This window comes from Melanostigma gelatinosum (assembly GCF_949748355.1).
Source record: "Melanostigma gelatinosum genome assembly, chromosome: 12".
Lineage (NCBI taxonomy): Eukaryota > Metazoa > Chordata > Actinopteri > Perciformes > Zoarcidae > Melanostigma > Melanostigma gelatinosum.
The window spans coordinates 19,948,860-19,970,454 of record NC_136645.1 but is presented as its reverse complement, the minus strand read 5'-3'; the positions used below and the strand labels follow the sequence as shown (position 1 = coordinate 19,970,454).

The following is a 21,595-nucleotide window of genomic DNA, read 5'->3' as shown; positions in this document are numbered from 1 at the left end:
GCAGTCTCACGATTCATTGTCGTAATGGATTAAAGAGCTACGAGAGCGCTGTGTCTTTAAGAGAAGAAACGCTTGACAGTTGTTTGCTGTGATGACCATTGTCACGTCGTTGTGTGGACAGAACAAATCAATTCTAACTTCCATGTTCACACATCACCTGCTGAGTGGTGAGACACAATCCACCGCAAGGTAGCATCACAGACGAACTAAATGATCTGTAACAGAAGAAAGAGAGAATAACAACATTGTCAACATTGTAGTAATATATTAAGGGTGAAACATAGTTTTTACCGATAATCAACTGCTTTTGCATCATCTACATCTCAACACGCAGTCACTTTTTATGTTAAGAAACACACCACACAAAACCCGAAGACAAACTCTGTGAGCCTCACAATGGAGTGGTCTCACTGACGTCACGATCTCCTTAGTTACCAGGTCGGTCGGCCATGTTGGAGTACATACAGATCCTCCATGGCGGCGAGTAAACAAGGAAGTGCGGCGAAAATACCATACTTTGAATCACTGGATAGTGCATCAAAGGTTCGCTACCTTGCCAAATTGAAGGTTATTGGTAACTTGGATCCTTATACGATGAGTGCAGATCGTTTCAGTGCCGATCCTACTTATCTTCCATCGGTAAACTACGCCAACATCTACACGTATCTCGTGAACACCCCGAGTCCTTACACGAAAGACGAGCTGGAGTGCTACAAAGGGCTCGACGCTTATAATCAGTTTGTCAGTGGATGGGTCCGAGACGTCAAAGCAACGGTCGTCGAGAATTCTCATCTCGTCATTGGAAGAGTAAATATATACAGATCTGGTCCGATATTTAGCAATATTCAATGTTTACTCAGCGCAAACAGACACGTGTGTTTGTTTACATTGTACGTGCATGTCATTGTGTGCGTGTGTGTAGGAATTCACTTTCAACTAACTCCTAACTTCATCCCCCCCCACACATATATATATATATATATATACACATATATATATATACATGATACGACGTTAAACTCATATCAAGCAATGCTGAGGCTGCATCTATGTGTTTCGCCTGTTGTACACGCTCGACACGTCTCTGGCACCGACTGCTGTCACGGGCCGATGAAGCTTCGGTAACCTTCTCATGTCCATGTTTAATTTATATTTCCTTTATTAAATACTGTTCACAAACGAATTTGCAAATAAAATCACTGACCACTTATAAAGTGATCCGCACATACTCGAGTGTACCCCAAATTCGATTCCTTTATATCTCGAGAGATGCGCGACAGCCATTTCTCGCGACGTCGCTTGGATAGCTCCTTCGTGTAATTTCCTTGATGTGTAATGACCGCTGGCAAACCAAAGAATGATTTCTTGTCTCTATCAGCTCTGCTGCCACAACCAAAGACAGCACAAAAGTTCACCATGATCGATAGGTTCTGCGACTCAGCCGTGCATGCCAGTGGCTGTGTGTACTCCAACATGTACTCCAACATGGCCGACAGCTAAACTGTGACGTCACACGAGACCACTCCATAGCCTGCAATTAAACTTTCTGAAAGCCACCAAACGAGATTTCATGAAGGTCAGGGGGTCCTCGACTGGCACCATGGGTGCTGATGGTACAGTATGGTGGCGGAGCAGAGCTGTGATAAAGGGCAGCTGCCAGCGATTTAATGAGGGAGCAGGGGATGTGGGGCCCCTCCCCCCCCCCACCGCAACTCATCGCCACTTAATGGCACCACTAATCCCTGCAGAGACGGTGCTGTACACACAATTGGCCTGCCCTCCATGAGGCGGAATACCCCAGCAACACTTTCGCACACCCAGCACCACCAGTTAGCCGTTCACAAGCACTCCGAAAATGGTGCCTCTCTCAAAAACACAGACAACAGAAATGATGAGCTGCCTCCTATACAGGTGATTCAGTTCCGGAACCAGGTCTTTTGAATGTTGTTTCTTGCCAAGATCACCACTTCGTCCAGTTTAGAACTAAAGACATGGCATGCAGGTGTGAAGGACTAGAGAGGGTGTAAAGATGGCCATTATTTTCCACTGCTACGCGGCGCTAAACTGCGTGGCGATGAGCGCTCGTACTTCCACGGCTTTGGTGTGAAGGGCCGAGACGGATCCATCTCTAACCTTTGGTCGTGTTCAGACGCTCTTGACGTACTTTAAAAGCAATCTTAATTGGCCCAGAGCGTGAAACGCGATCGATAAGCGGCTGGTTCACTCGCTTTTCACAACACTTTTCACAACAGCCATTATTCGGTGGATAGTCGCTGACCTGTTAGCCGTCCCACATTTTCTCTCCCATCTATTCAACAAGAGCCTCGAGCCACTGCTAACACCGGCGATGTGCGCATGCAGGCCTCCTTTAGTTCACTTGTCAAACACAATCATTTTGGCTTTGTTTATATATGGCGTGAGCAATTCCCCCGTCTATATTTGAACAGAGTCTCATTAGAATAGCCGAGAGAAGGAACTTGAATTTCTGGTCCCGCTCAGAGCACTCCACCAAAAAATAATCCACATGTGAGTGCGGTGGTCTCAAGGAGAGGGGGCACTTTGCAGCGTCGCAGATCCTCCACGCTAATGTGTTTAGCAGGAACGTCAAAGCAAGCGTGTTTCGCTTGTAAAACATCTCAATATGTTAGCAGGAGTGCACGATTAGCATGACTCACTTGAAATGTACACGCATATGTAGAGCACAATCGGTTTCACTGCCAACTGGGAGCTCACCTTGTTCTCGTTCCGCCTTGTCAGGATAATAATTTACAGATTCGCTGTCTCACAGAGAGCATTCTCATTCTCTGACTTAAGTTGATACTTAAGTCTCGGTGGGACTCTGGCGCAGCGGAGACAAAATCTTTATGATTCTTCGCTCCACCACATGTTTTTGTTTATGAGCAGTTGCCTCTCGCTGGGAATTCACCCCGTCATGTTACACAGAGGGCATTTTCTTCATAGTTCAGAGGATATGCCCATACATGTAGTACTGCCCACCTGCCCAACACACAAGCTCTCTGTCTATATACATAACACACACACACACACACACTGTCCCTCCCTCAGCCTCGGATCCAGATGTGCTGTGCTCCCAGCGCAGTCTGAGCTGCCAGCTGAGGCGAGAGCTTTACCCTGGCTGAGAGCAAAAAGGCCAGATGAAACAGACAGAGGAGGATTAATGCTCTCCTCCCATCCTTATTGAGAACCTGAGTTCGCAACCACTCACCACATACAGCGTGACCGACCCATAATGCACTTAGAAAAGATGGCTAGTTGCTGACTTTAATAAAGAAGCACGCTAACACACCACCGACATAAAGTCTTAAGAAGTGAACGCTTCTAACTTTGACACACTAATTGATTTAGACATCGCGTTCACCCTCATTTCAAGGCTGTACGAAGTTACGCGATAAATCCTCTCAGCAGTGAGTTATTGTTTATGATAATTGTTTATGACGCCGTGGTTTGTGGAGACAGAGCCGACTGCTCTGGACCTCTGTGTTTTATGGTGCAAGAAAGGTGAGAGCTTCAATCATTCTGGCTACATGAGTTCAGTGAAAGCTCTTGATGGCACATATGAATCTTATAGTGCACGAAAGGAAGATGCAGGGCCAAAGAGTGCAAACCTCAAGGGGGGGGGGGGGGCTTCATATTTCTCTCCAAGAGGATTATTATTGGTTTTGTACAAAGACACCTCTCGAAACCAAAAAGGGGCCTCGATGAATCAAACATGGGTTAGTGGTGAAAAAATGATATTTGCTTCGCTTTTTGTCCTGTGTGTTAAATTAATTTTGTTGTGATAGTGTTATTAAATAGAGAAAGGCTGGAATGTACTGAACTCAATACAACTTCATTCACAGCTGCTTTACAAAAAACAGACATGCAATTCATTTGCATTTGGAAAAGATTTACGGGTGAAGAAGACAAATCAATGCAATCTTCATCCCGTGGCTGCGAGTGCATATGATGAGCCACCAGTCAAAAAATGAAATGGAGGGAAGCTCCCACTGCCATTGCCCCCATCATCCTTGACAAATGGAGCAGCGGTAGAAAAGGCCTCTTTGAGTGAGTTGTAACTTTCGGCAGCCCCTCGCAGGTGTGGGTGATCTTTCATCCTCCCAGCCCTCCTCCTCCTCCGCCTTTCGGAGTCCTATCTCTGGCCTCCATCAAAAGTGAACGTGCTGCCCCGGGTTCAGATTAACTCCACTCTGACAGACCAAAGGCCTCCCCTCCTCCTGCCCCTTTCCACCTCAACTCACACATCTCCTACAACAGGGGAAATTAGGGCTAGTTTAGCAGATCTTACAGCACCACTAAACACCGCCCCAGATCGCTCACTGATTGCCTGCCTCAATCCATTGTGTCCCCCCCCCCCCCCCCCCCACCACCACCACCTCCACTCCCCTTCGCTTATCTTTGCCTTTGGCCAAAAGCAGCTTCTCTGCTCCGAACCACCTCCCCTTACTTACACACACACACACACACACACACACACACACACACACACACACACACACACAATCCTCCCTCCAGCGTGTCCAGAGAAAATATGTAACTAACTTATTTGTGAAAAGTCTCACAGCGCGGTCAATAGATAATGTCAGATGTGTTTGCTTTGTGATGTTGCAGAAACACACGCAAAGTTAATGTTTCTTTTAATGGCGGATTCAAACGGATGGCTTGCTGTGTTGATGACAAACTGTACGAGTGCTTTTATAGGTTCATGGGTTCATGGCTGACTTTGCGCAGTGGTCACAGATTTACCTGGACTGGGATTGCTCTGAACAAAGTGGTTCAACAGTGGAAAATATCATGATAATAATATAAACTGCTCTGTTTTAACATTCAATCTCACAAGACTTGTATCAGACCTTCTTTTTTTTACGTACTACTCTTAGACCAATTATGGATGATCAACCGTTGTGGCAAAATGCTCGGGTGAGACCTCTCATTTGTCTCCGTTGTCAGTTTCCTGTTTTCCTGAGCAACTCCCCTGACCTGGCTGGCAGGCCCCCTGCCCTGAAGAGCACTTTCCCTTTCCTCATTCTGCATTGGGCCGTTAGGGAAGAAGGGAGGGAGGAAGGGAGGGTTGGAGGTGGGGGGGTCTGGTCTAACTTAATCTGACCCATTGCTCAGGTCAGTGAGCTGCTTACCGGGTCTATCCAAACAGAGGGGCTTGTTTTGCTAAAGCTGTGGAAAGAAGAAGTGCCCTCTTAAATCAATGCTGTGCACATGCAAGGTTGTTATGCGTGAAACCACAGGAGGCAGAGCTGGCACACACCCAGCAGCATGCTCCTCCACTTCATACTCCCCTCACCATGAAGGGAAAAAAAGAAGAAGAAAAACTCTCCTCTGTAGACATCCAAAATACTTTGTCGACATCAGAAGCTGTATCGCTGCATTTTTATTTATTTTTAAAGCATAGCTGAAGTCTGTGCAACAATTTCCCGACGTGCACTCAAACGCAACAGCGTTTTCATTTCGGCCTTACGCAGCGTGGGCTCTTCCTATGACAAAAAGGAATTGTGGTCTAAAATGCATCCAGCTGTGTGCGCTTCACTTTTGCTCTCGACATACTTTTCAGCCAAACGTCCAGCCCTGATCTAATCGTGACCGAGCAGCACACACATTCTGTTTGTTTGCGCACAGACTGGAGAGGTTCGAGTTTTTACTCCGCCGTTCAGGTATCATATGATCTGAGGAGGAATGTCAAAATCAGCCCGATTTATTGCTCCTGTGTGTGACTGAGCGTTCGCAAAGAGAGAGATGTTTCCTCTGGCTTGAGGAGGCATTTAAAGGCGTCTTTGAAGTAGCTGCGAGGCTTCTCGGGCCACTAAACGGTCTTGTTACGGAGAGCACCAGATGCGTTGCACTCTACAGAGGTGAATTGTCATTTAGATTGATTTTTTTATGAGCGCCCCAAAGGCACTTCTCCCAAGCAGACTCCGGGTTCTTTGTTTTCAGCGAGGTAGGGCGTTGAGACGTCGTCCTGCCTGACACTGGAGAGAAAGGAATTCACATTACCTTGCGTCTCCTCTGCAACTTAAACACCTGTGCGAGGTATGCTCCCGAAACTGAAGCGTCACATGTGTCCAAACGAAGCGCGGTGAACTTGAACTCAGGTTACATCGGACTTTTGACAAACATGGCCACTGGTAAAAGGCTGTTGTTGTGACTATAAACAAAAACTCTAATTCACCATAATGGTTCTATGGGTCCAATGCTCTGGGAGATGCAACGGCCAGTCTCAGAGGCTTAATTATCTTTCTAATTTGTATTAGCACTGGCTATCCTCTCAGGGATAATTATGTATCTTGTGTGTGAGCGAGCTTAATGAGGTTAACTTTAGTCTTTACATGGAATAAGGGTTCAATCACCTCGTAGAGGAAGAAAAAAAAAGAAAACGCTCCACCGCTGCTGATTGCCGTGTTTTTCTCCTATATAGATGATGACCGTGTGGCCTCGTAAATCCCAGTGGAGTGCAGAGGTTCAGATGAACTTATTCTCAGCAGCAAGCGGAGGAGAGAAGGGGAGTTGTTTTGTAGTTCTGGTTGAAGGACGGTGAGTTCAATAGGTTGAGAGTATAGCGCTCCACAATAGCTAAACCTTGTCCATGTTGACCTGTTGTAGATAGAAATCAAAGAATGTTGCTAGATCAATATAGCCATCATTCACCACCTTGCCTCCACTCACCCCCCCCCCCCCCCCTTCAGTGACATTTTCGAGAAATCTCAGCACTTCCGCCAGCTGAAAGTCACTGTGCACTGAAGTGAGTCATGTTTAGCAGGTATTGATGAGGCTGATAAGAGCTCTAGCTTGATATCATCTGAATTCCCAAAGTCCTGTGATCATGCGCCGTTTCCCCTCTCGGTTTATACACCATGTTGTGGCACCGCCAGCACAAAACACGACATATTTTCCTCTCATGACTGAGTATAATCCACAGCTAAAGAGCCCTCGTTTATTTGCTGCACCCCTCCCATTTTTGCTTGCTCAATACTTAGCTGTTTTTTACTGCAGGTTAGGAAGGGAAACCATCTTATCTGTGACTGGGGGGATTTATTAGCGCAAAAAAAAGATAATTGCTATTCATAGGCCACTGGGGGCTGATTTACAACCACTAATATTTAGGATTCCTAGAGCCGTTTTTCAGCCTTTTTTTTATCTCCATCCCTGCCTGCAGCACGGAGGGGAGAGAGGTCAGGGTGGACTGTGAGGGATGGGCCGGGCAAAGCCTCCACTCTGAGCAATTTGGCAGAAGACTAATGTGTGAGGAAGTAGCCGACATGAAAAGGCCTCGTCCACGTAGGTCTGCCTGGAACTGACAAACACCTTTTCTACTTAACCTGTAATGAGTCGGCAGCTCAGATCTGTCTCGTGTCTAAGGGAGGAAAACAAACTCACTCATGTTTGAATATATAGCACTCAAATCTGGAATCGTCGCATCAAAAGCTATCAATTCAGCTTTGCCCCCCCCCCCCCTTCAGGTGAAACACAGGTAGCATTTTTTATTTTTTTTTGTGTACTTTGAGAAGGGTTGGTTGCAGGCGAAGCAGGAAATGAAGACTTTTGGGCCTGTCTGTCCACGCTGATCCTCCAGCTGACCGGGAGGCAGCAGGGGCTTCAGCGAGAGCGCTCAGATGTGAGGTCATGGGTTCAAAGCCCAGGTGTTGTGCCTCGCAGCGGGACACTTCCCAGTCTGAACGGTGTAAATGATTTTAGAGAATGTCGAGGTTAACCCGAGATCACAGAGATCCACCTCTGAAGAAGAGGCTCCTTCTACTGTATCTGTCAAAAACATCGGTTTGTAAACACACTAATCTGCTCCTGTCTGTTGTATCTGTGCTCATTTAGTGTCCTTACCTTTGGGGTGATAGTGGTCTCTATCTTAGTGTCTGAACACACCCGTTGTGCATTTTCATACCAATCAGATTACTGCAAATCCAAACAGCAGATTTAAGTGAATCTCACCACTGTTCTACCATGTTTTGCTGAGCAAATTTCATTCTACCTGACTTCAGATGAGAGTTTAACAATTATCAACTGTAATTTTCAATTTGTTGTCCAAATGAAGAGCATATCAGTCGGTGTAAACTGTCATATTGCAGCAGAATTTCGAAAAAAATGGGCGCTGCTGGAGAATCCCAAGAACACCCATCTTCTTCCTTTTGATTCCCTTTTCATTGATTTCATTTCTCATCCTTAAGAGATGTCACTTTGTCTGAAAATGTATTCATCCTGCATGTGCGACTCTTAATAACGCTAATCTTTTCGCCAGAGCGGAAATCTCGTGGAGGGATAATCTGAGATAAATATAGTTAATTGAGGCCAGGTGAACTTTCTTTATCAGCAGCACAGTCAACCAATCTGAAGTAAATGTGATAATTAGAACGGAGATGTCTTCACCGAGAACAGAGCGTGGTCCTGTCCCGCAGCCGTTTCCCTCAAATGATATCTGATTTCACAACACGTCAGAAATTCATAGCAAATTAAAAGTGGGTTAGCAAATGCAGTCATGTTTCCCATAGGCAGATGTAAACACGACCATCTGGAAGCAATAAGCAAGAAAGCCATCGTCTGCAGTCCTGCTAGCATTTGTTTCCGATCTAAAATGACATTGCACATATTTAACATGAATGTTATTATATATAGCAAGTGCACCACCGGCACCGTGTGCCTCTCTCTCTGAAAGAAAACAGATCAGAGAAAAGGAGCCCTCCTCTTTCACTTTCGTTTCCCGGTGAGGTAGGAAAGGGTGCTCTCTCATACATGCAGCCTGTGCTCTGCCTGACCACCATTAACACCCCTGAGAGGCCGCGTCCTAATTACACATTCAGCCTGACAGAATCTTCCTAATTACAAACTGCATTAGCCTGCAGGACTTTGTTTTTCACCAGAAAGGGAGGGAGCAGGGGACGGCTCGGGCCAAGGTGCAGGGGAGGCGAGGGGTAGGGGCTTTAGCACCTTACTCCTCCGTGCCTTTCTTTTTCCTCTTCTTTTTTTTCAAAGGAGATGTTAAGACCTCAGTCAGAGATCTAATTAGATTCATGGTGAGAATCAGACACCTTTTAACTAGCCTCTGGAGTCCCCCTAAAAGGACAGCGAGATCCAGGGTAAGAGAGAATTAAATGGACCTGCTACTGCCTTTCATGTGTGAAGTGGTCTGATTTGCCATGTCCTCACCTCCAAATACAAAATAACCTGCAGCACTTACACACCCCGCTATACCTCGCTTATAAACACATAGGACTTCCTATATGTTTATATGTTCTACCCTCCTGTCTTCTTACTGCTGTCTTTTGGTCCAGAATCGTTCATCTGAGAAGGTGATGCACACATCATCAAAGTCACCTGCCAGTCATTCCTGTGGGCTTACATGCATTTGGAGTTCATATGTTCACACTGCATCCAATTGTATGGCAGGTGCCACTTCAGCCATGTGAGCATCACCGGCAGTTAGAGCCAGGCGAGGCGCAGAGCACATCTCAGTCGCTGCTTAATGCATAATGGAGTGCTGCACGACCGGCGATGTTGGAGAGCTCCCAACCATCGCTGGTCCGACTTCAAAGTCCCCCCGGTGTGCGAGGAGTGCGGCTGCCCCCGCTGGAGGAGTAATTACTCCACCTTAAACTTACATAAACCCTCCGCAAGAAGTTATGCTTGTTATTAATTAGAAGGCCGCTCTCGGAAACTCCACTTGAGATCGTTCGACAATGTTAGCATCCTCCTCCTGCAATGGCTAAGCTCGGCAGCGTGGAGGAAGAACATTATGAGTGAATGGAAGTGAATGGTTAGCAAGTATAATTTGGGTTAGTTTCTCTGCGGAGGTGTTAAGGTGTTCACTGGCCCGTAATAGATGTCACAACCTGAATTACTACGACCAATCATTTACGCCCGCCTGTCAAGCAATGCTCCAGCTCTGTGGAGCAGCCATATTGAAACCCCATGTTTATGCTCAGAACAAATAACCAAATGGCTTTTCTTCTCTTTCCACATCGCTGTGTTTAGATGTCAGGCACATCAGCGCACTGCAACACATTTTGAACACATGGCTGCACTTTTTTTTATGACAGGAAATTCAAGAACATCTGCCGCCTAAGGAAAGACGCTACAAACTCTTTCTTGTTTTTTCCCAACGTCACGTTCTGTGTATTACTTCCATGTTTTGTGTCCAACTTTGTGCTTCATCTCTGCTGGAGTCGGCTTCAGTCCTTCGGGGTCATGACGACAATAAACACTTGTTTAGTTAGGAGTTTGTGTGCTGAACAACCCAGGGCCTCCGATTTGTTGAAACAAACCCAGTGACTATTTTGTCCAACAGCATTTTTACGCCACGAGCAGAGAATGCAGAGGTATCCACAAGAGATGCCCACTCAACCCCCCATGAAAAGTACTGTTTGCGAATATTAGTCTACTTCAAGCGCCTGTTGTGCAGGGGAAGGAGGGTGTTATGGCAGCACTGGCCAGAGAATTGGCACGGCTTTGCCTCGATGCCACAAATAACTTCAGTGTTGTATTAAAAGCTAACGAGAGTTGGCGTACGAGTTGGGTCAGCCTTCATGAAGACGCTGCAATGAAGTTGCTGCAATGAATTATCATGTCATGTCATAAAACTCCCGCTTTGTGTGTTATGAATGCTGTCTGTTGTAAATTAGGCTTCAGAGAGAATGAAGTGTTCTGGTCAGTGTTACTTGTCATTCTCAAGTTTATGTCGGGAAGAATGTCTTCATCAAAATAGAAAATAATATAAATCACTGGTCAATATTTTTAATTTGCGCAAAAAAAAAAGAGTTGTATTTTTAAATAGCTAGACATTTGTCTGCGGTAGGCTACTGTCTCAGTCTTTGATTTTGTTTTCAGTCATAACATAGTGAATTATGATGCGTATTGAAAAAAAGTCTTTATCCGCAATATGTTGGATACATTTTTTGGGTTTACGGAAAGTTATAATGGCAAAAAGCACCACATGTTGTCAGGCAAGTATTTAGTAATTTTTATGGTATTTTCATCATATCATTGTTGTCTTATTGTATTGTTTGTGTATTCCACTGCTTTGTATGACGTAAATGTTAGAATAGATCAGATGTACTCCATCTATACTGCTGGGCTATGGGTCATTGGTCCCTACTTGTCCCTAAAAATAAGATAAATCAATATATATATATATATATATGCAGTATATATGGATATATTGCAAGAGTTTAGTGCTGTTTTTAATTAATACAAATACATATTGTATCATGAATTATACAAAAACATGTACGTGCTAATCGACAAGATCACAGTGAAGATCAGTTAGCATTGCATCATTTAAACCATCAGCAAAACGTTTTCAGCTAAATCATGTGTATAACTTATCACAAGCACTTCAAGAGCAACATAACTAGAACATATCTGGCTGAATGAGTATTTACTGGTGCTGGGTTTACTTTAGTTTTATGTTTCACTTAGTCAACACCAATCTATCGAAAGGCCCTTGATGAGAAATCCAAATCTCTAAAATGACTATTTAAATATGTGTCACAGGCTCAGATGACTCTGATGTTTAAAAGCAATAAGGGAGAGCGATGCACCATCCACTATCCATGTGCACACAAGCCCCTGTCCAAGAACTCCACCACCAGTATTTTATGCAGCCTCACTTTCCAGACACTAAGCACTCGACTGCCGTCAGACTCGGCCCACAGAAACTTGATATTCCATGTTTTTTGGTTGGAGGGGGGGTTGACTTTTCTCCCTCCCAGCTACCAAGAGGGGGAGACACAGCGAAGCTCAGAGGGGTGCAAAGCAGGGACAGAGGAACAGGTGCCCACAATTTCACCTGTCTGTTCAATAACCCACACACTAGCAGCTATACATTTCAACTCTAATCGTAGCCACATTTACTGCACTTTCACAGAGATGAAAGAGCAGGATAGAAGTGGACTAAGGCTCCAGTTTTAGATGTGAGCTAAAGTCATTGGATGTGATCATATCCTGACATGGAGCAACACAAAACATGGACGCCTTTTGTGTGGGTTTAACAGAGCCAGACAGGAGAGCAAGCCGTGCTCCTGCAACCTGTTTAGCCTGCAGCAAGTGAAGACAGGAGCTTCTTAAATCGGTGATATTGTTCTCAAAAGGACCTGCTGGTTGAGCCACGGCACTGGCCAGCAAGCAGATAGACCCCTATCAGTGCTGATGATGTGGGAGGGGACTCGCAGGTCAAGAGACACAGAATAGCTCAGCAGGCACATGTGATATATTTAGTGGGGCCATTGTTTGTTTTATTTAGGGAGCGAATTGAGGATTTTCCAAACTGCAGCGCCCCTGAGGTATTTTATCAGGTGTACAGTCCGCCATATGTTACACATTAGTGCGCTGAGGGGAATGCTGGTCGCAGATACAACCTATAAAATGTTTGGAACTTCAGAGGAGGGGGGGGGGTCCACAATTGCTCTCTTCAGAGCTGGTGCATGTGTGGGAAGCACTTATATGCAAATGAAACTGCATCACATTACAGCCCAAATTCCCCCTGTCATTAAAGAAAATAAACCTTAGGAATCTGTGGGCTAGCAGCAGGTCATACGAATAAGAATGCATTAAAGAAAGGGCATATTTACTGTTGCAGCCGGTTGGAAATAATAAGAGGAAAAAACAGCTAATGAAGGCCTTCAACTTTCTGAGGCTTCCCAAACTGAGCTTAGACTGTGCAGGCCGAGTTCAGGCAGATGCTGGAGGCGTCTGCAGACTGCGGAGCGCGTTCCGGGGCCGGGAAGAAGGCCGACAGAAGGAGAAAGAGTCGCTTACAGGTGGAAAAAGTGGAGTGTTTCCTGATTTGCAGCTCTCGATGAATATTTCATTGCGAAATGTCCGTTTATCACTTGTAGGTCTGCGACATCTCTGGTCATATGTTGTCTGTGTGGTGACCTCAGTGAATGTGGGCAATGGAGCCTCTGCACGGGTCTGTTAGAGAAGCTTGTAATGTGGCTCTTGGCTTCGTTCATCTATTAACAATCACATTCATTTTGGTGCCAGCCTCTTAGTATGTGTGTGTGTGTTTGTGTGTGTGTGTGTGTGTGTTTGTGTGTGTGTGTGTGTGTGTGTGTGTGTGTGTGTGTGTGTGTGTGTGTGTGTGTGTGCGCGTGTGCGTGCGTGCGTGCCTACAAGCTGAAACCCTGCTCTGAATTAATTAATTGTGATGGAGAATTCTTTTTAAAAGGGCACTTAGCAAGCTCATCAGTGCAGGGGCAGCAAAATAAATAATATTCAAAAGTATATTATATATTATTTACATATTACTGCCGTTTCTTTTGGCTGCAACATTAGCAACAATACATTGTTTAACCCAATTAAGCTACGAGTTTAGGCTTTCACGACGACGATGTATGTCATTGAACGCAGCATGCGGATAAATGCTGCGTTTAAGATCACTGTGTGAGTGTCTGTGTTTTTATATGTGCATTTAAACGCATCATCTGCTTCGAAATCTAAATTAGAAATAATAGTGAAGCCATAACAATAAAGACACTTTTTTAAACTGTATTTATATTTGCGTCTGCGCAGTTGCGCCAGTTGTGCCAGTAGACGGTCAGTGAATGAGTTTATCAGTCCGAGTCAATAAGTGCAGACTTTCTCCCGATGGCGAATTGGAAAATTGCTGCGTTTGGAAAACATAATCATCAGTGTACATCGTGGCTGCAAACGCCCCTCCCTCGTTTTTAATAAGAAAGAAAGAAACCCAATCCGAGGCTCCGATGTTTAATTCATTATTATGTAAGCCATTTGAAGGGTGGTTGTATAGTAATTGCTCATTAGTCTTGTATATTTATCGCTGCACCTTATGTCAAGGCCAAGGGAATTGTGTGGGCTTCATTCTCTCGTTTCAAGGATCAATTTCAGAGGCAATTTGAGAAACGGGACAGATCAAGTTAGTCCTGACGTGGCTCTGTGACAGGCCCGGCCTACAGGTGCCCGCTCACGAGCATTTTCTTTTACCCTGATGAAATGAAATTATAAAAGCTGCAGCGTGTTGACAAACTATCCATCCTTTTCAACAGCCACTTCTCCCGACTTAAGATATTTCAGCTCGATCAATTATTGACTTCCAGCACTACCACGAAGCCTGACTTCCTCCGGTCCCCTCCCTCCGCCGCTATCCACATTAGCGGCGTCAGCGGACGTAATTATACCTACTAATTGCAGATTAGAGGTTTTGGGTCAGTGGGGTCACTTGATAGGACCGACTACTCTTTTCAATGACGGATAATCATTTCACGTTGCAGACTAAATGTTTCATGCACGCGGGGCTTATTGGTCCAAAACGTCCAAAACTGTCTCGGCCGTGAATATTTGAGGAATAATCCAAGTGTTCAGGAGCTGTGATGATTTATGGAGAGTTTGGCCCCTGGACGGAGCGCAGCAGCTTAAGTTTAGATAAGCGGGTCACCAAAGGTCCCCACAGCCGGCCCTTAACGCACAGCACGAGCGTGTGGGAGAGGGATCTGATGTGCGAGGGCCCACTTCACATCATAATACACACATACACACACTTTGAATTCTGCCTGGAACGATAATATTCATGTGACCTTAGTCTCAAACTGCGATTGATCGTCCTTTTATTATGAGCCAAGATCGTAAAATAATGGCGCATTTAATTTTTAAAACGCAGGGAAAGCATCTAAATATTAAGCTCTGTGGTTTGCAACATGCGCAATTATTGTTATTATTATTTCGCATCTTGGATTATTTGGACTGAGACCAATTTCTAAAATGCTTTTTACAACTCATATTTTTTTTTCATTTAAATATTTGGACAGGTGCCCTCAGAATAAGGAATCATTAAGCGTTTTAGAATATTTTGGTAAATTTGGGTTTTGAATTTTGTTGCTCAACCTGCTAAATTCTCATTGTCATGTCCGCAACAAATAAAATAATGTATTTCCATAAATAGAGCTGCCGCTACATTTAAAAACCAACCATAGATATTCCCAGATTAAAAACAAACGCCTTTAAATGAATCAAACTGTGCCAGCAATGAGAAGCCTGTCCTGTCTCCTGTGTGTCCATACAAGCGCACAGAGGGGGGGGGAGAGTGCGCCAAATTTGTTTGCGGCGGATCAAGGCTCACCGCCTCCACTGCACTTTCTTTATCTTAATTCCAACTTGAAAAGATATAATTATCTAGTTTGAACAGGACTGCTATCAAATCCTTCTTTAGAGGCCGGGTAGGGAAAAGCTCGAGTGGATTGTGAAGCTCTGAGCCGCTCGGTGTTGCCCGAGATAGGAGTAATGAAGTTGTGGAGTCCGGAGATACAAAGGGCATTAACCTCATTAGCATGAAACCTTTTCTTCTAACTATTGTGGGACCCTTTCAGTCCTCTAATCCCCCCTATTTCAAAGCTGGGTTTGTAATAAAGCTTTTAGGTTTTTTTTATCCAAAGCTAATGGTATTCTCTAAAGATTTTTATTGCAGTTATAAGATTAAGAATTCCCTATATGCCCCCCCCCCCCACCACACCCCCACCCAAACCACAAAAACAGCTCCTTTTAGTTTAAGAAACAATTAAACAAACACATGCACATTGCACCAGAAAAAAAAAAATCCGAGGTTGTGGTTCTTATGTATTCACAAGAAAAAAAAAATCATAATCCACTTTAAATTTGTCCGATTTGTTTTGTCAGTGGCTGCATTGTTTTACTGTGTGTAAACAGAGAATAGCTTCCTGCTGTAAATAACAGTTTAGCCTGCAGGCTCCTGAAGAGGTCCTAAAGTCCCCGTTCAGTCCAAAGCAGCAGCTTGCAGCACGGTGGAGCCCACAAGACAAGATTTTAAACAAAGATCCCATTTTGCGGCACATTGCAACCTCCCCTTATCGCATCGTGAGGGGTAGTCAGATTGTACTAAATTATGTCCAACCAAGGCCCCTTGGATCCGTGGATTAAGAGATTAAAGTGGACCACTGGGCAATGCATCCCCCCCCCCCCCCCCCCCCCCTCATATTACTCGCATGATAATTGCCCAAACTGATTTGCACTTTCACAAAAGCTTGTAGGGACTCTTTGTAGCCGGAGCGGAGCAGACGCTGCAGCCCCTCAGAAATACAACTACTGCCGACTACATCAGACCCAGAAACAAATGCAGAGCTGAGGACAACAAATTACAGGCTGCGGTATTTTAGTTTTTCTCTCTTTGAGAAATAAAACTCCTAACGCCACATCAGCAAAGCCTCACACTGCATTCACACGATTCCGCTTGATGGCACAAAGTAAGAATAAATATCATCGCCTTTAAAAGCCTCGTTTGGTCAGAGGCCTCCATTCAGCTGCTCTATATAATCAAAAGTCTACTTTTACTGCGCGCAACATATTGATAAAACTTTATTGACAAAATATTGACAATTACATACTTCTTGGAAGTATACTTTGTGTTAAAATTGGAGCAAACTTAACACAAACACAAAAAGTATTTACATTCTGTAAAAGAGGGTTTAACAGAAACATTAACTTTTAGCATTTCTGTACATGGAATACGCTCAGTGCTTGGAGTTTTTTTTTTTTTTTTTAACTCTCATTTGTTGCATTTAGTCCTTCGTGGCAACTTTCAGTGGAGGGTCAGTCCTGACAGAAGGCTGCATGGGGCCACAGCGACATATTTATAAAGCTTTAGGTCAAAGGAATGTCCTGATACCTTCCCTTTAAGTACTGGATCTGTAGTCGGATTCACTTTTTAGAAAGGTTTTTTGTTTAAAATCGAAAGTAAATTTTTGTACTTTTTTTCTCAAAGAAAAATAAATTAAAATAAAAACACTATCGCAGCACCGCTACTTCATATGTTTTCACAATCACGTTTACACGAGCATCATTAATTAAAGACTGCACACTGTAAAAAGGAAGAAGCACGACATCTCTGTTTGAAAATAGAGTTGAAAACATATTTTTTTTTTTTGAGAAAAACTTGTCAAATTAAAAACTACCAGGGAGGAAAAAACTATACCATGCAATTCAAGTTTTACAAAAGCAGTTTGGTGTTTTGGTATCTTGAGTGGAAACGTTTTTTGTTAAAAAAAAACAAAAACTTCTGAAGTGCAAACGTCCAATATGAATTGGAGAAAAAAAACGAGGTGGTAGATGGGAGATTGTGGTGGTGGTTGGTGCGTGGAAGGGTTCAGGTCGTGTGGACTGTGACACTCAACCTGGGTCCTTTGGATTGACAGACCCACGCGGTGACAGCAGTGCCACCGGTCGGGTTTCTCTCACCCTCAGCTGCCGATCTCCGGAGATCTGAAATGTGACATTGGCTTTTTACCCCCTCACTGTCTCTACACGGCATCCGTTATCCATGTCCTCCTTCGCTCAGACGCGTATATAGTCTTTTTTTTCTTCTTTTTTAATCGTCCGATGTGACATCGATTTCCTCTGGGCTCCCACCCCCCCCCTGTTTCGTCGCCATTCTCCACCGGTTTATGTGATGCGATCCTTTCTTCTTCTGCTGAGACTCCGAGCCCTCCTCCTCCAACTTCTGTCGCTTGAACTTCGTCCTCCGGTTCTGAAACCACACTTTTACCTGCAGCGGTGGGAAAAAAAGAGAAAGAGAAGGTTTTAAAAAACAAAAACAAAAAAAAGCCTGAACCTGGATCAGTGTCACGAGATAAACCGCGATTGGCACAGTGCGTAAAACCACGCGTAAAAGGGACGCGTTGTTTTTGTAGGCTCAGTAAAAAATAAGAAGGTGAACTGTGACCTGCAGTCGGTGATCACAGAGCAAACAACCTCCGGGATATACAAAGATCAATTATATTCTCATGAAAGTATGAATCCATGCATTTAAATCCTCAAATTACAATTGTTAGTCCAATATTCGCAAACGCAAACGCCCTTAAAAATAATAAAAATGAATATGAAATGAAATAAAGTAAAGCATTTTTAATTTGTCAGCATTTTGATTCACAATGTGATTATTTCTGGCAAGCACGCGGACGTTAAAATAAATAAAGCAGTCGCATCCACGCCACTTATTTAAACATAGAGTTCCTCTAAATGGACTCGGCTCTGTTAAACGGTACCGTTGGGAATTAACAACATCTAAATCGATAAAGGCTCTGCTCCTGCTTTGTCACTCTGCAGCCCCCTTTTTTGTTGCTCTTCAACGGCAACTGAGGTGCATTTAATAAGCCTTCAGTCGGCTAATTAAAGTAGGTGACGGTTCATTTCTCCCTTCAGTCCCTCCAAAGGCCCCGCCGTCCAAAGGAGACACAGCGGACAAAAGACAGCGGCTGATGGGCTCAAACAGCATCTTAAATATGGCAGGGGGAATTCACTGAACCCGCCTCGCTCTTTGTATCGCCTATCCCATAAAATGGTTAACTGGTTAATTTGCCCTCCATTTTGAAAGGCAACATTCTCCCCCCCCCAAAACAAAGTAATTCAACCCCTCCTGAAATGAGGTTAGGCCTATACAATGACAGTGGATTTGATCCAACAGAAAGCCCCTGTCTTCGATTGACAACGTGCATTTGTGGACCCCGCTGTGTAGAAACAATTCGGTGGCTGATTATTTGAGATGATTGCTCTGCTAACTATATGTATATTCTTTGTTGTCATACGAGACATTCATTCTATGTAGCGCCCTGGCTTTTAAAAAAAAGGCTCCATGACGCACAGTGCCACGTTAAAGAAAACATAACATATAGTCCACTGCATCAGACATAATGTGAGGAATATCTTTTTTTATAACAATAAAAAAGGTCTGCTCTCATAGAGCGTGACTCAACACACGAGGAGCAGCGTATGCATGGCAAAATGAAATGAGCGCGTTGTCCCGTTGATAGGAAACGACAGGAGGTGAACTTTAATGTTGAGTGAAATACAGTGTTTCTTACCTGAGTTTCTGTGAGGCTAAGGCTGTGGGCGAGCTGTTTTCTTTCTGCTCCGACCACGTAATGGTTTTTCTCAAACGCGTGTTCGAGCCGCAGGAGTTGCGAAGGTGAAAACGCTGTCCGGATTCTTTTGGGCTTTCTGGCCAGCGCGTTGTGCAAAAGGAAGCTCTCTGGGCTCGTTTCATTACCTGGGAACGAGCAGAAAACGAGGATCCGTCAGCAGCTTTTCTCTGACTCTATAAGATATTAACATTTCCATAACCACCAGCAGGCCTGCGCACAGAAACAATAGTCGACTGACTGTAAATACGGTATGATAATAATGTCTGAGGAGAAGCCGGACACAGGTCTATCATTTGGCAATTTACCGAACACGAATGCATTTTAAATAGCTGCCTATTGTAGACTTTCTCCATCTAACATCTGTGAGACCACCGCGTGAAGGAGAGAGGGAACCAGCACAAAGGTACAAGCCTGGGCCTAATTAAATTAGTGAAAAACAGCCTTTGTAAACAAAAGGTCAAATGAAATAGCATGAAGACGTTTAAATAAACATCAACTAAAAAAAAGTAGGGAAATTAATTTTTAATTGATTCCTATAAAATGTATTAATTTTGCTTTTATTTGTCAGAAAAAAACCCAAATAATCACAATAATAAATACAACAAAACAAGAGTCCAAAAATAAAATATTTATACAAACGAATTATCTTCGTCAAACTTAGTCATCTTAGTTATTACAATTGAAATTACCCGAAATGTGACTCATGTCAGCCTTAGAAAATTACCATAATACTGCCAAATAACCATCCATTTTTGGGGGTATTTTTCCCCCTTAAAAACTAGAATGTGTATTTTATTAAAATGTGAAATACGTCTGTGAAATAAGCAGCGAGATACATTCGTTTGGTTTTTTACGCATGGCTCCAGCTCATATGCTGCAGCACCAACAGTGTACAAACATGTCAACATTTCAAGTGGTCTTTGGTGTCCGATAAACATTACAGGCAGCAGACTGACACAGAAGCCAAGTCAACAATATTATTTTTATGCTCCAGTGGTTTAAAAAATATATATTTCTTGCAAATGAGGAAATACATTCCAGGTGTATTTTTGAACGAAACAATCCATTACATAAGTCTCTGTGGCCTGAGGATTTCAGATGACTGCCTTTAAAACGGCTCTGCTACAGTTTCGCATGTTTTTTTTAAATATTCCTGATACATCCTGCTGTCTGAACTGAGAGAGAGAGAGAAAGGAAACAGTCCAGCCGCTCGGCGCAAAAGAACCAAACGAAGCATTCTGATAACTTACCTTGAAATCGGTGACCCAAGTACCTATATCTGTGTAATAACCAGGGGTAGAAAGTTGACGGGTCCCTTTGCTGGCTGGCAAAAAGAGGGTGCGGACTGTGTGAGGATGAAAGCGGGTGAGCCATCGCGTGCTGCGGAGCCACCGAATGCACCGGCATGGCGGAGTTTTGCTGATGAGAGACCGCTTCGGCGAACACCAAGTCCGGGTTAGAGTAGACGCCCCTGCCGCCGGAGTGAAAGCCGTTGAGGAAGGGGTTCATCTGGCCGGAGTTTGCATAGCTGAGAGCCGCTGGCCTGATGGGCTCCTCGGTGCGGGACGCCGGTACATGATTATCCTTCGCCACTAAAGACTCTATAGTAAAACACCTCTTGGGTGCAGGTTGAAACATGGTCTGATAGTCCAGATTCCCCAGTTTAGGTTTAAAGTAGTCGTATGGCGCTCTCAGCTTAAAAATACTCCACACTCAAAGAAAGGGGGAAAGTTTCTGCGCAGTAAATAAGTTGGGGGGGAAAAAACGCGGCGGTGTCGGGAAAGCCCAAATAAAAAGTGCTCGGCTACTCCCAGACTAATCCATGGATGTGATCGTTTTCCTCGCCCGGGTTCGTGCAGGCAGATTTGTTAGTTCATGAGCCTAATTAGCGCTGCAGTCCCATAAACAGCTTCCTCTGAAGGCTGTAATGGCATGGTGATTGGTCGCCGCCGCTGCTGCTCGCCTTAAGGTGGAGAAGGGGAAGACGCTTAAAAAGTGCGTCAATGGGAAGCAGGGGCGCGGAGAGGCGGACTCGAACGCGCAACATGGAACGGATTCGTCCACAGAGGAGCCCCCCCACAACACACACACGCGTGCGCGCTCACATACTCACGCGCACATATCTCCAGGACATTTAACACACTCGTCTGAACCAAGCTAGTAGCCTGCTTATTTTTCATTCAAGGGCTATGACAGCTTCAACCTGCTTTTTTTAAGAGGGTGGGGGTGCATTTAGTGTTAGCAAGTGATTATTTTTAATTATGCACAACAATGTTGTGCAAACATCAAATCAGCTCTATTAAAGTATATTGTCGATGCTGTGCACGCGGAAATGTTCAGCCTCAGTTTTATCAGTCGGCCTTCATTTCTTTCTCCATTTTTGTTCCTGTTGTGTTTTTTTTTCTCAACTGGATTTATGTAGAGAAGCTGCTCTTGTTTCCTCCCTGCTCGTTTTTTTTCTTAATTTTTCTTCAGATTCTATTAGGATAAGTTTCAAATTGAAGACTCTTAATTTCTGCCATACTGGGATGTCTGAGAGACACCGGGGACACAAACAGGCTTTAGATTTAAATACTACACTGCACGAGGACTGACAGTCTTCACCATTCAACAACACCTCTCCACGTATGAGTCGCTGCGTGTCAATCAGTGTTATTCAACGCAAACATGCGTAG

General features: G+C 44.2%; 1 protein-coding gene across 1 annotated transcript; it reads right to left on the bottom strand.

The window, feature by feature from the left end:
• Positions 1–17,368: 17,368 nt before the first annotated feature.
• Positions 17,369–20,558, bottom strand: emx2 (empty spiracles homeobox 2; the record flags this gene model as incomplete). The annotated part of the gene is made up of 3 exons (XM_079280631.1): positions 17,369–17,545; positions 18,861–19,045; positions 20,171–20,558. 3 exons carry the CDS (start codon positions 20,556–20,558, stop codon positions 17,369–17,371), a joined length of 750 nt encoding a protein of 249 aa, XP_079136757.1.
• Between the last annotated feature and the right edge of the window lie 1,037 nt (positions 20,559–21,595).